The sequence below is a fragment of the Osmerus mordax genome, chromosome 26 (assembly GCF_038355195.1).
Source record: "Osmerus mordax isolate fOsmMor3 chromosome 26, fOsmMor3.pri, whole genome shotgun sequence".
NCBI lineage: Eukaryota > Metazoa > Chordata > Actinopteri > Osmeriformes > Osmeridae > Osmerus > Osmerus mordax.
The window spans coordinates 5,834,270-5,848,593 of NC_090075.1; the positions used below are offsets into that span (position 1 = coordinate 5,834,270).

Here is a 14,324-nt window from a genome sequence, read left to right on the forward strand (position 1 = left end):
TCTGAAGGCACTGTCGCAGAGCTCACAATGAATATACAATAAAACGAATGTAAAAAGGAGAGCCAGCAGGTACCTGTGGCGCCACCTGGAGGGGTGGAGGGCTCTGCTGCAGCTTGAAGAACTTGCTGATGAAGTCTTGTTCTGCCAGACACAGAGGCTCCAGCTCACTGAGCACCTGCTCGAAGATCTGGAACCACACACACACACACACACTGTACCATCAGTAACACACACTGTACCATCAGTAACACACACTGTACCATCAGTCACACACAGACACGAATATTAGTGACACAGAGATAGGCACTGTAATATTAGTGACACAGAGATAGGCACTGTAATATTAGTAAGACACACACACTTACATTAGTATCACACAGGCGCACACTCCAATATTACCTTGTCAAACTTGGTCCTGTCGGCCACGTCCAGGTCGGAGGCGGACATGTTGCCCATGTCGAGCAGGGAGGAGGACTGGGAGCGCCGGCTGTTGGAGCCCTGCACCGCCAGCTTGTTCAGGCTGGACGTGGAGCCGGTCAGCTTCCCGGAGCTGCCGTGCAGGCCTGGGGCAGGGAGGAGCACACACACACACTCAACTACTGGAGGAGGCCCCCCACACGGGCTGGAAGTGAGCAATGTGTGGATGGGTTCTAGTACTGGGGTGAGTCGTGTTGACTGTATGGACAGCCTGCTTAAGGACAGGCTGGAGGGTGGCTATTTAGGAGGGGGGGGGGGGGGGGGGTCCTGGATGTGCAGCAACAGGACAGCAGGGGTACGGATGGCAGTGGGTAGGAGCAGAGAGTAGGAAGGAGAGAGGAGCAAGAAGTAACAAGGAACACGCAGCAGGAAGTAGCGAAAAGTAGGAAGGAGAGAGAGAAACAGGAAGGTGAGAAGTGGGGGGGAAAGGGTTACAGGTGAGTTCCGGCGGAATACTTACTTTCCGTTTCCTGTTTGAGAGCGCTCTCTTTCCGAGGAAGCGTGGCTGTCAGCCGGTTAGCGAGGCAGGCGGCAGAGACACAGACGTTAAGACATGCAGCATGAGGACTCGGGAGGCCATGTTAAGAGGTCAGAGGTCACACTTGACATGCAGGGCAGACTGAGCTGACCTCTGGGCTGCTGCAGTGTGTGTACATCACGGTGTGGTGCAGAGATCACACACACACACACAGGCATTAAGAAGCCATGGAACAGAAGTTCAGACAGTCACACTGAGACAGAGAGGCATGGGAGCTTCAACATCAGGCACGATGTGTGAAACAGGGTCACGGACACTTAAGTTATTAAACACAATCAAGTTCTTGCTTTTCCCAGCTGTGTATGGATACCACATTCATTGTTTTTTTTCTTCTCTTCTGTTTAGCACGCACTTTTATAGCGATGAGCAGACACCCTAATCAGAGTTCTGACCACTATACCCTACTAGCGAAACCCTCCCCCCCCCTCCAGTTCGTGGGAAACGTCCGAGCTCTTACCAAACTTCCCTTTCCCCTCCTTGGTCGTTCCCGCCATCTTGATCTTGGCGATCTCGAAGAAATCTTTGATTTCTCGTTCATAGAGTCTGCTCATGTAGTCAACGTACGTCTGGGGGGGGGGGGGGGGGGGAGAGAGAGAGAGAGCGAAAGAGAAAAAGACAGAGGAGAGAAGAGAGTGCTTACATCTCCCAGTAGGAGTGAAGCCAGCTGGAGGTCATGTTACTTTTCAAAATTATATAAAAACGGGGAAAAGGGGAGTGGTTTGTGGAGCGCAGGAGTTGAAAATAGTACAACTTGTCTTGATTTAAGTGTGTGTGTGTGTGGGAGTGAGGGCAGGGGGCAGGGGGCGCGAGGGTGTTGCTCACCCTGGACAGGCCCTCGTACTTCTCCCTCTGGGTGGTCTTCAGCCACTCCATGAGCTTGGCGTAGCGCAGCAGCTCCCTGTGCAGAGGGCTGTGTTTGGGCAGCAGCAGCTCGGCCGTGTGCTGGGTCAGGCTGGAGCTCTGGTCGTGGCCCTGGAGACACACACACACAGCGTCAACACACACACACTGCATCAACAACACAGTCAGCACACAAGCAAACATCCTCAAGACACACACACACCATCAGCACACATACATACACCATCAAGACCTGCACCATCAATGATTCATGTGAGGACATCTTATGCAAGGGTGCCAACCAGGTGAGGTCACTGTAGCTTGAGGCAGTGTGGTCAACGCCACCATTAGAACAGGTTAGTATCAGATGTAAATCTGCATGTCACAAACAGAGAAGTCTCCCACAGCAGAAACTCAGATGATCACATCACCACGCTCTCCGCTTGTCTGCTGCTACACAGCCTAGCACAGCTGCTACATGCAGGCAGAGGGGAGGACAGCAGCCTGGAGCCAGAGGGGTCAGGGGTCATGAGGGTCAGTCTGAGAGAAGACGTGAGTAGGGATCAACGCACTCCATGCACTCTCTAGCCAGCATTCTTGAGGACCAAACAAAGGGCTTGAAAAAGTCAGACTTGTGAGTTGGGGTAGAGGGGAGGGGTCAGAGGTTAGAGAAGGAGGGCGGGGGGGTCAGGGTGGTTGCTGTGAGGGTACTCACTGGAAGAGACAGACAGGAAGACCTATAGAACTGAGGGATGGTCATTTTGAAGTGACTGAAGTGGTTGAACTGACAGAGAGAGAGACAGAGCAGTGAGGTCTTTACAGAGCAGTGAGGTACAGACAGAGGGACAGAGCGAGGTACTGACAGCAGTGAAGTAACTGACAAGAGGGACAGAGTGAGGTACTGGCAAAGCAGCGTGATACTAGCAGAGCAGGGCTGGCAAAGACCAGGGTCTTGCTGGTTCTGACGATAGTACAACAGTGACCAGTGTGTTGGGCACAGACTTGGCACTCGGAGATGCCACTGAAACAAAAAGCGCGTCATTGGTCGCCACGGACGCTGGGTTACCTGGTGAACAAAGACGTTGTTGAGGTGGTTGGTGAGGCGCCGAGCGAAGGTGTCCCTGAGGTCGGAGAACAGCTGCTGCTGCTGCTTTACTGCCATCAGCTTCTCATGGCCTGGACACACACACACACACACACACAGGAGGACCAGGGTCAGTATCAAGTGAAAGCCGTGGTCCGATTAAAAAACGTCTACACACAAAACATACACAATTGCACACACCCTACATAAGCACACCCTACATATATCCACACCTGGTCTGAGTGCCACATTCATGCATTGCAGCAGGGCCTCGGAGGCGTTGATGCAGGCCTCGATGCCCTTGGGGGAGGACAGGTCCCCGTCCTGCAGCGCTCGCACGTGGCCCTTCGACAGGTCCATGTAGTTCTGGGGGCGTACAGGACAGAGACACTTGCACTCAGCTCCTCTGGTAACCCTAGTAACGCCTCTGGGTAACCCCGGTGACCCCCGGTAAACCCCCTCCTCACCACCAGGAACTGGATCTCGTCCAGCAGCTTGCCGTTGTTGGTGTTGCTGATCTGGATGAGGAGGTTGCTCTGGGAGATGTGGTCCATCTGCTCCTTGACGCTCTGCAGCATCTCCTCGTAGCTGCTCAGCTTGCCCTCGATGGTGTCCACCTCCGACAGTGCCTCGTCCAGAAGCTGCATCAAGATATTCACCTGCTTCTCTGAGGCCATGATGGACTGGATGTTGGCCTGGCAGAGGAGACAAGATTGGGTGTTTATTATTTGATCCAAACTGACATTCAGATATTAGCATACAGAAAGTACGGCTTTGGGGGGGAAAAACGTTTCTAAAAGGTTTGAAAAATGTTTTCTACCAAATGTTTTTTAAAGGTTCCAAAAATATTTGCGAAAAAAAGTTTTGAAAAAAAGTTTAGAAAGGTTAGAAAAATATTTGGGATTCTTATTCAAAAATAGGTTTGCATCATTGACAACCAGGAAGTGCGGGACTGGTGCATTTCTTGTCTGTCCGCTCCACTCACCCCATCCAGCACCTGCAGCTCCCGGGACAGCTTCTCAGCGAAGGCCTCTGCGTTGGAGATGGCGTACTCACACACGTCCATCATGCCCTCGATGTCCTGCTCCTCTCTGGCGTTCAGCTCCTGGTAGTCGTCCAGCGCATCCTCGTCGCCCCCGGCAACACTCTGGCTCTCCCCGCTGGGGACGGATTCTAAACCAGGAAGTGGAACACCGGTGAGCAGGAAGTGGGACGTGGGAAGCAGGACGTAGTCAATGGAGTCTGGGTTAGCAGGGGGTGGGCAAGATTCTGAGCCATGTGCGCTCACAAATGCAGAAAAACGCTTTCACAATCAAACAAATGGGGATGAATTCTAAAAACGAAAAAGATAAAAAACTAAAATAGTTAACATTCACTCACACCACAGACCATTCAAGGAGCAGCATCAGTCTCTCATTAACGGGAGGAGGAAGAGGGGAACGCAAATAAAAGCCAAGAGAACGGGATGAGGAGGAAACAGGAAACAAGGGAGTTTCTACCAACCTTCAGCTTTAGGAAGCTCTGGCCAGAGAGTGTGAAAGAGAAGAAGAGTGAGAATAGAGAGGTTAGCAGAGAGCGTCACCCCACAGGTCTGCGTGCATACAGGTGTTTCAAGGATCAGGCTTTCACATTAATGCCGGCATAGATAATCGCTAATGCTACGCTAAGCTCTGGTCCAAACATGCACAACTGTGCGTGTCCTGGGGAGGTATACCGTTAAGACTCTGACAGATAACGTATTCACTTAGCAGATGCTTTTATCCAGACATACAGGTGGGGATTTGAACCTGCGACCTCTCGATCTCCAGTCAGCTCTACCGCTGAGCTACACCCATCCCCAGGTATAGACCCACTAGATAACCATAGTGGGGTCAGTCCCCTCTCGTCAAGGACAACAATGCGGCTAAGAGTTCAAAGGTCAGAAAGGAAGCTTTAGCTGCCTGCCTGCACGCACACACGCACACACACACACACACACACACACACACACACAGGACAGGGGTTCTGCTCCGACGGGCAGGGTCCACACACCGTCCAGCCCTGCGCCCAGGCGCCCCTGCCTACCTTCCAGCAGCTGGGGGCTGACGTTCACAAACTCCACCTTCTTCCTCAGGTAGCGCTGGTTCAGCTTCCAGATGCAGGATATGAAGGAGTTTTTCTCGGCAGTGCTGCTGGCCACCCACTTGTACACCTTCTCGAAGTGAAGGTCGAACTCCGGGTTCTCCTGGGGCGACAAGCGCGCCGCAGGGAGAGAACGTAGGGATGAGGGGGCGTGGGAGATAGAACGGAGACTGGGTGGAGGGTTCGGGGAAGATATTTACGATGATGGAATGTATCCATTTAGCAGATGCTTTATCCAAAGTACATGGGGGGGAATTGAACCGGTGACAACTTGATTTGCAGTTATACACTTTTCAGTTGTACACTATTCTCTACCACTGAGCTACACTCATCTCATCCTGTTACGACACGCCCACTCGCAGGTCAGCACATTCATCTGCAGAGGACTTCCTGTAGTTAACCTCACACTTCCTGTAGCTGTCCTTGTTGGAGTCTTCTCACACAATTTGACATGAAAAATGTATTTTGTCTAGTGACATTATACACGATGACAATCCACTATGAAGACCACAATAATGCATTCAGTGAGCCAAAACGGACCCTATGTCGGTGTCCATGAGCAAATAACTTCCTCAAAATACTAAAAAGCTCCTGGGTCATCAACAGACCTGGCTCATCTTACATATATTGATCCCAGGCCTGCACTTATTCTAGCATGGTGGTTAAGTCAACAGGAAGGGAAGTTGACCTTTGACCTAAGTTCAATACATCTTATATTGGTTCTAGAAGCTGACCTTGCTGGAATCTTTGGCGTCCACCTCTGTCAGGTCTCTCAGCTCCCAGGCCATCTGGCGCTTGTAAAAGTCTCCTTTGTCTGACTTCTTCACTTTCACAACCTTCACTTGAACAGGCCTCTCTGTCGTCACTGCCGCACAAAAATCAAAACCATCATTTAAAACAGTTGAAGGGAAAAAAATACGCATTTACCGTGAACTGTAGCGTTCCCGTTATTTAAACCCATGAGCAGTAAAAGTTGACGGCACACGTGTACTCCTCCAGGAAATTATCTAATTACTCTGGATTTGATGGGAATTCAACTGTTTAGGTGGTCGCAGAGGCACACCTGTTGCACACAGGAAGCAGTTCTTCTTCTTCTTCCCCGCCTTGCAGACATTGACGATGCTGAGGAGCCGCTCATCATTGGGCGTGAAGATGTCCCTCTGGAGAGCGTGCTTGATGGCTGTCATTGTGGTTCCTGAATCATGCAAACACAAGACGCACTTAACGCCGCCATAACGGCACATCACTGTCAGTTAACTACCATAAACATGACCGGTGGTTATGAATTGTGTGAAACCTTGAGGCTGTTTTTGCTAGACCTCAGCGGAAACATTTATCAAAGCTCTAGCTAACCCACTAACGGCCAAAGCTGTTCTTTCCTATAATTGACTGGTTCCTAGCTACTTAGGTCAAGACTGTTGATAAGCAGACTAGTATACCCGCTCCCAAACGTGTTATCAAGCTCGTTAGCTAGCCGGATAGCTATACATCGACCAATGGTTATTTTATCAAGCTGCTAAGTGCTATAACGTGCTGGAAGAGTAGCACATCTTTCGCACTTCAGAATGTCAGACCTCCAAACGCAAATGGCTTCAATCGGAGTAGCCTAGCTCTAATTTCATCCTACGGAATGGCACTACTAGTCTGCTACTGTAGCGAGCTAGATTCCAACCTAACGAGACTTGCTCAGTTTTATGCACTATACTTACATGAAATTACTCACGAATAGAGAACGTAAATCAGAGTGGAAGGTCTGCTTTCATCTGCTGTTTGTTCCCATGTAAAGACGTTACGTCTTCTTCACAGTAGGAAAATAAAATTTATTAGATTGGTAAACAGTCCCTCATCTCTGCCCTGCCCTTCCCCTCAGCTTCCTGTTTCCGCTCGTTAAGGTTTGTTTCCGCATATGACGGACCTGTCATGTGATCGCTGATTTATTTATTTATTTGCGCCGCAGCCAATGACAATCTCAGTTCCCTTTCTGACTTTATCGGGCGTCCCAGGAGTAACATTAACATCCCCACATAAAGGAACATGAATAACGTCGCTGCAGTTTATTACTGTTTTTCTATCTCTTGAGATGGTGCAGAGTGCCCGTGGCATTCTTTAAAGTGTCGAGCAACCTTTCCAGAGCCACGAACAGGGCACACTTCTCACGTTCACAGCCCAGTTACTCCGCAAGGAAATTACACAACTCATTGCCTCGGTTGAGGCTGGGCACAGGCTAGGACGGCAGGGGGCATCAGGACTGTGCTGTCGACCGCTGGGAGACCATGGAAGCCATGCACTATTAGTTCGCCCACAGGACTCGTTTTTTCGTTCTTTCACCTCTCTCTCTCTCTCTCTCTCTCTCTCTCTCTCTCTCTCTCTCTCTCTCTCTCTCTCTCTCTCTCTCTCTCTCTCTCTGTCTCTCTCTCTCTCTCTAGTGTCTCTTTATGTCCGTTTAATTAAGGCTGATCAGGTCAGTGCAAGGCAGAAGCTCTGGTGGAAGTGCTATATTACAATTCCTTGTAATAGTAACAGAAGCATGTCACCACCAGTTTGTTGTACACCCTACAACGCCTTGTAATGCATCTCAGCAGAAGAACCCAAAACACAAGGAATAAAACAGCATTTATCTTCACTTGTACCCTTAGCTGTCCTCAGAGAACAACACAGCATTTCCAATGCTGCCAATGCCAGCAGGGGGTGCTGTTTACAGCCTGAAACGTTGACACAGACCACAGCAGGCCTGAGTTCCTGCCGCAATATGACATTGAAAACGTGGCATATAATATTACATTTTGTTTTTTCTCCAAAGGCACAATAGGTCTGTTTGTAAGCCAAACCCACAAATACCCTTTCCTGGAATTGGTGCTTTGCCTCTTGGTGTTCATGGAAAATGTAGCCTTTTTAATGTGCATGCTCACAGCCCACACACTTCCTCAGCTATTAGCTGTCATCGACGCATGTTCCCTCCGTGCCACAGCGGTCATGTTTCGCAGACTGGTCCTGTTGTTTTGGTATTTTATCTCACTGTCCACATATTTATATATTTTAAGAATGTCAAGGGAAGATGTCAATGCCTACGTAGGCCCGCTATGGCAAAGTGTTGACACAAAAACAATAACCTCTAGCTGCTTAGATCACAATCAATGCAGTACACCGCAAGCCTTGAGGAAAGTGAGAACGCAGCATCGGCATGTGTGAAGACCTTCCTGGCTTGTCCACCTTGGGTTGGGTTTCCACGTGTGAGGTACTGAGGTTGAGCTCCGCACTGGGGACTGCAGAACACCTCAGGGAGCGGGAAGTTCCTGGGAGTGAATCTGTGGCGTGAGGGGGGGACTCCCTCACCGCATAGCTGCTGACGTGCAGATGTGACTTGCAAACTAAAAGGCTTTTCGCGCGGAAGCATCCTGGGAAAACAACGTTGTCTGCTTAATCTGCTTTGACATTCACAGTGAATGAAAGCAGTGACATCTTTTCTATTTGCGATTACGATCAGAAAGGTTTTCCAAATATAAATATTTTGCCTGTTGCTATCAGGTTGACATTTGGCGTGGCCCTTAAATATGCTTAACTGTCTTACTGAATTGGAGCTGTGTTCTAACCATGTGTGTTTGTGATGTGAGGATAAAGACCATGTAGGAGTAACGGGAGACTGTGATGGCTTCCCTTTCTGGTCATCTGTGTGTTTGTACACACTGTGAGTCATAACACAGCAGCTGCTTTAGGAGTGCTCATGCATTGTTTATTTGGACTCTGAAGTCTAGTTTTGAAGCCACAAAGGTACACAGTATCACATCCATAGTGAGCAACGGAGGATTGTGCTCCCTGAACTCAATTTTCACTTCAAGGGTCCTTTGGGCGTGACCTTTGCCCCCCTACGGTGTGGAGGTGGCCAGGATTCCCCTGATGGGCCGGCCAGCTCGTTACCCAGACGGCAGAGTTGTGCATGTGAACAATGCCGTGACCTGCCGCTAATAGGAAACATCCTGAGAGCCACAACAACCAGGAGGGGTAATAGCAGTTGTTTAACTGGGTGCTTCAATTCAACTTCACTATGTGCTTCAATCTTCACGACTCTGAGCCACAAGGGTGGTCCTTGGTCTTAACCACGAAACTACACTTCAACAAAAACATGCTGGATCTCGCAAACACAAGTCAACATGACAGGAGTGGCAATGTTGTCAAGAAGCGTGTTGAACAGAGCTTTTCAGTTGTAGTGTGTGTGTGTGAGTTTGTAATCGTGGTGTGTAAGTAGTATGGTGTACTTGTAATTGTAAGCTGAAAATGATGGGTGTAAATTTACTACAAATGTAGCTTCCATTTGCAACACTGTAGAAAAGATGATGATAAGCAATTAACGAAGCAAAAAAAACAAATTACACAGGAAATATGAAAGCCGTTGCTATTAGAGCTGGCGCTCATGGACTCCACGGGCGATTAGGGAAAATTTGGTTGATTATACGAATCCCTTTTCCACACTGCAGCAGCTACGTATATGAGGGGAAGATTTTCAATGTGTTACTTTTTCAAATTTTAAATTATTCCATCAGCACATTATCAAAACGAGTTACAAAGTAAAAGTTAGGATTCAGTAGCCCGAATTCACTACCCTCATGGTGAATGCTTTTATTTGTTTCAATATGTGTGGCAGACAGCGCAGAGAGACAAACAACAGACAGACAGCTCTACACAGCAGACAGCTCTACCTATAAAGCATACAGACAGCTCTACCTACACAGCAGACAGCTCTATCCCCACAGCAGACATACAGCTCTATCCCCACAGCAGACATACAGCTCTATCCCCACAGCAGACAGACAGCTCTACACAGCAGACAGCTCTACCTACACAGCATACAGACAGCTCTACCTGCACAGCAGACAGACAGCTCGACACAACAGACAGCCCTACACAGCAGACAGCTCTACCTGCACAGCAGACAGACAGGTGTACCTACACAGACAGACAGCTCTAGGGGGAAGAGTGAACTGGGGGTGGGACACCATGGAAAGAGCAAAGAAATCTCAGCCACTAGCTTCTTCATCAAGTAAAACAATATGCTTTCTCCTGTTACAATTTTACAGTGCCCCTTATGAATCTGTGATGTGCAATAGAACGATGAATGAGCAGGAAACCAGAACAGCAATCTGTTAGCAGACATCTTAAACATGAGGGTTTTTGTAAATGGGAGGGAGAGCAGGTGTCCTTGCTGGGTGACCCAGACGGTTTTCGGACGGTAGGGATATTCCTGTCTAATAAGACCCATGTCCTTAGCATATCAAGTAGGATTAATGAAGAAAGGTTAAACAACAGAGAGTCTATCACCCTCTGTGAAAGTCACACTGGATATTGTGGGGCTCAAAGCCCTCCCCAGCAACGAGGAGACAATGACGGCTCAATTACTGTTGTTGAACATCAACATTAACACTTCATAAGGAGGGGCTTTTCCACTGAGGAAACAGAAGACAGGATAATTACACATCCTCTCAGGGCTCTGGTGCACGAGCCTCATACAGCTGGTGCACAATCCTTGATTTCCCTCATTTGTCCAATTTGGAGTTGTAGTCACACTCTTTTATCATATTGATAAGGTTAATGACGTTCCTTTGGAACGGGAAAAACCTGTCAGTGATTACTGTTTTGTATCTTTTCATCAAATGTTTTAGGTAAACAAGAGGTGAGTAAACTGGTCATATATTTTACAGTGTGTCTAATCACTGTACTGCAACCTTGCCTGGCGCTCCAGTTTGAAGCTTAGCCTAGTGTAGTTAAGGTCAACGTGCTTGCCTTAATTAGCTTTCATGATACACCAGAGACAGTAACGAACTGTCTATCCCATTGGGACTCATCTCAAACAAGCCAATTAGGACTGGGCATGCAAATGCCACTCTAAACCCTCCCTACCCCCAATTTAAATTGCAACACAATCATCAACTCTGAAATGTCGTGACATTTCGACACTGTATGAGTTTTTACGAGTAAGATTTGAAAAAACTAAATATCTGTTTGCGTCCCATATGATGACAAAACGTTAAAAAGTTAAATAAATTAAAAAGTATGTCCAACATTTTGAACGTGGAGCAGAGATGCCCACAAACATACACTAAAGCGAGGTTGATTTTGCTGTGGACTGCATTAGCGACATTGTTAAATTCGAACAGTCATTGAAATAAAGCTGTAAGAATTAAATGGAATTAAAGTAGAGAGAGAGTAGAGAAAGGGAGAGAGGGAGGTAGAAAAAGGGAGTGAGAATGAGAGAGTGAGAATAAGGGAGAGAGAGAGAGACACAGAGAAAGGTAGAGGGACAGAGAGAGAGAGACACAGAGAAAGGTAGAGGGACAGAGAGAGAGATTAATTTAGGAGGGGAGTGATGAGAGGAAGCATTGACAGGAGGTCGTTCATCACAGAACTTCTGGTCCACGCCTTGGTAGCAGGGTCACAGCAATGTCATCGCCAGGGTCACAGCATCCGTTGTGTGGTTCTTAAGAGTCTTGCAAGCAGCAGTCTTCTGCTTTCCCTGCTACTGTTGTATCAGCATCTGCGTGCTGAGTCAGTTGGCTGAGCGGTGAGGGAGTCGGGTTAGTAATCCGAAGGTTGCCAGTTCGATTCCCGGTCATGCCAACTGACGTTGTGTCCTTGGGCAAGGCACTTCACCCTACTTGCCTCGGGGGAATGTCCCTGTACTTACTGTAAGTCGCTCTGGATAAGAGCGTCTGCTAAATGACTAAATGTAAATGTAAATGTAAATCTTCTCAGGGTCACATGAGTATGCAGGCAGGCAAGGAGTACGCACTGAGTACACACTCATACATCCGGTTCTCACTACAGAGTATCTCCACGGACCTGTTTGCACTGGGTGGGCTTTCTCTGATGGTTTGTGACGCACACCGACAGACTACCGTGCGGAGCTGTGAAACAAGGCTGTAATCTGCAATATATATTGGGGGACACACATCCCCCCCAATATTCAAATCTGGTCAAAATGTCCCCCCCCCCCCCCCCAATATTTTGATCTAAAAATATAAATACAAATATAAATGGGCTACGCTACGAAAGGCAACCACGCAAGCTGTCCGAAATTATCATAAAAAAAATATTTCGTCCCCCCCAATGTTGACTCCATTGCTACGGCCTTGCTGTGAAACATCTGCGTGCTGATAGGCCTCACGCATGCCTACGCACCCAAAAGTTGAGCTTTTCTCACCTTTTGTCCATTTTTAAGGATTGAAAAAAATAAAGTCTGCGGATGTTTTGAAACCTGAGGTCAAATGCACTCGAATTTAGAAATAAAAAATGAAATACACAGCGAGGAATACGCATGCAGTGAAGAAGGGTACTTAGGAAGGTACTCACCATTAACCAAGCATGTGGCATGCGGACAGACTGACATCACTGTTATGTATTCCACAATAATATACACCATTTACACACTGAATTCATACGTACAGCATACCACAATTCACCATAATGTGACGTCTGTGCTGAAATGTCTTTGTGCCATGTCTCTTGACGCAGTCCACATTTGCAGTCTCTCCCCCATTTTCCTCAGAGATCGTGTCACCATATCCTCACTGTGTTATGGATGTGACAATGCTGTATCCATTACCGTCAAGGCGAAGATCCCCAAGGTGCACGACAAATGCAGGTTGTCACAAGTAAGATAGTAGAACATTGCATGTGTTAGTCACACTGTCACAGTCAGACCGCTCACGGACAGCATGGTTGGTGATGGAAACCTGGTACACAGGCTCTACGGACTGTGATGAGCCTGCAGGGTCTAGCTGTGAGGCCTGCAGGGTCTAGCTGTGAGGCCTGCAGGGTCTAGCGGTGAGGCCTGCAGGGTCTAGCTGTGAGGCCTGCAGGGTCTATGGGCTGTCCAGCTCACAGTCCAGCTATGGTAGAACACAGTATGAAATAAGAAAGGCTCTTTCCTGGAGGAGCACCAGCCTCCTTCTCCCCCTCTACACACCAGCTTCAACCTTTCAGATGAACTCAGCTCCAGGACCTGGTGACCCTTGATAACCCTGCCCAATCATATCACTTCAGACACGTTTTAAAATGTTCCTTCCCCCATAATGTGTCCTGCTGCGCTTTTGTCGTCATTCGTAATGTTTGTCTCAGTTCGGTTTGTCTTGACCCGTGTTTAATCTTGTTATTTCAGGTTGGAATGTGAATGTTCTTACTTTCTCATAGCTTTCTTCAGACAATATTGTTCAACTTGATGAGCCTGCCGTCATCTTTGCTCAAGATAGTAAAGTAAGTAAGTAAGTAAGTACATTTTATTTATAAAGCGCACTCTAACACAGCAAGGCTGACCAAAGGTGCTGAACAAAAGCACAAAAAAACACCATAAAATACAGAATAAAAACAAAATACAAACGGTCAATAACAGTAAAATAAGTAACATTACAACTCAAGAGGTAGTGGGAAACGCTAGTGCATATAAGTGTGTTTTAAGTTTGGATTTAAAAACAGACAATGAAGGAGCCTGCCTGATAGAGAGGGGAAGTTGATTCCGCAGCCTAGGACCAGCAACTGCAAAGGCTTTATCACATGTACGTATGCAGCGTGACTGAGGATTGTATAAAAATAGTTGTCCGCAGACTTCAGTGACCTAATGGGTGTGTGTAGTTGTATGAGGTCTGAGATATACAAAGGGTCCTGTCCATTAAGAGCTTTAAAAACAAACAATAACATGTATTCTATACTGGACAGGAAGCCAGTGCAAAGAGGCCAAGACTGGGGAAATGTGATCACATTTTCTAGTGAATGATAAAATTCTGGCAGCAGGATTCTGCACCATCTGAAGACAGGGGAGAGAGGACTGGGGGAGACTATCATAAAGGGAATTGCAATAATCGAAACATCGAAACAATCTAAAGATACTGTATGTTTAAAACATGCATGAGACCCGTAGTGGGAGTGAATGGGAGCTGACAGACTCTGTCTGTGCCTGTGTGTGTGAGTGTGCATGAATGTGTCTGTGCATGTGTGTGTATGTATCTGGATAAGAGCGTCTGCTAAATGACTAAATGTATGTGTTTGTGTATGTTTAGTTTCTGCAGCTCTCTGGTTTTATTGTGGCATGTGATCTTGTGATCATATCTTATTGAAACATGATTCACTGAGAGAAGACAATATACAGCAAGGCCGTAATCATAATATATATTGGGGGGGGGACCCCCCCAATATATTGATATAAAAATAAAAATATAAATGTGCTACGCTACGACAAGCAACCACAATTATCATAACAAATTTAATTAGTCCCCCCCA

At 47.5% G+C, this 14,324-nt stretch overlaps 1 protein-coding gene across 6 annotated transcripts in view; it reads right to left on the reverse strand.

Moving 5' to 3' along the window:
- Positions 1-14,324, reverse strand: part of exoc1 (exocyst complex component 1) — a 44,282-nt gene that overhangs the window by 3,004 nt on the left and 26,954 nt on the right. For 2 of the 6 annotated variants that reach the window (XM_067230029.1, XM_067230025.1), the window contains exons 1-13: positions 6,770-6,932; positions 6,124-6,255; positions 5,795-5,925; positions 5,004-5,163; positions 3,925-4,112; positions 3,407-3,634; positions 3,173-3,305; positions 2,922-3,031; positions 1,838-1,987; positions 1,473-1,581; positions 938-982; positions 400-563; positions 74-187 (exon numbers count right to left, since the gene is read on the reverse strand). In XM_067230029.1, the coding sequence (XP_067086130.1) occupies positions 74-187; positions 400-563; positions 938-982; positions 1,473-1,581; positions 1,838-1,987; positions 2,922-3,031; positions 3,173-3,305; positions 3,407-3,634; positions 3,925-4,112; positions 5,004-5,163; positions 5,795-5,925; positions 6,124-6,247 (1,656 nt within the window). In that variant the 5' untranslated portion in view covers positions 6,248-6,255; positions 6,770-6,932. Of the gene's footprint in view, positions 1-73; positions 188-399; positions 564-937; positions 983-1,472; positions 1,582-1,837; positions 1,988-2,921; positions 3,032-3,172; positions 3,306-3,406; positions 3,635-3,924; positions 4,113-5,003; positions 5,164-5,794; positions 5,926-6,123; positions 6,281-6,769; positions 6,933-14,324 lie in introns of those variants that run through there. The other 4 variants (XM_067230026.1, XM_067230027.1, XM_067230028.1 and 1 more) reach the window with 4 other exon arrangements.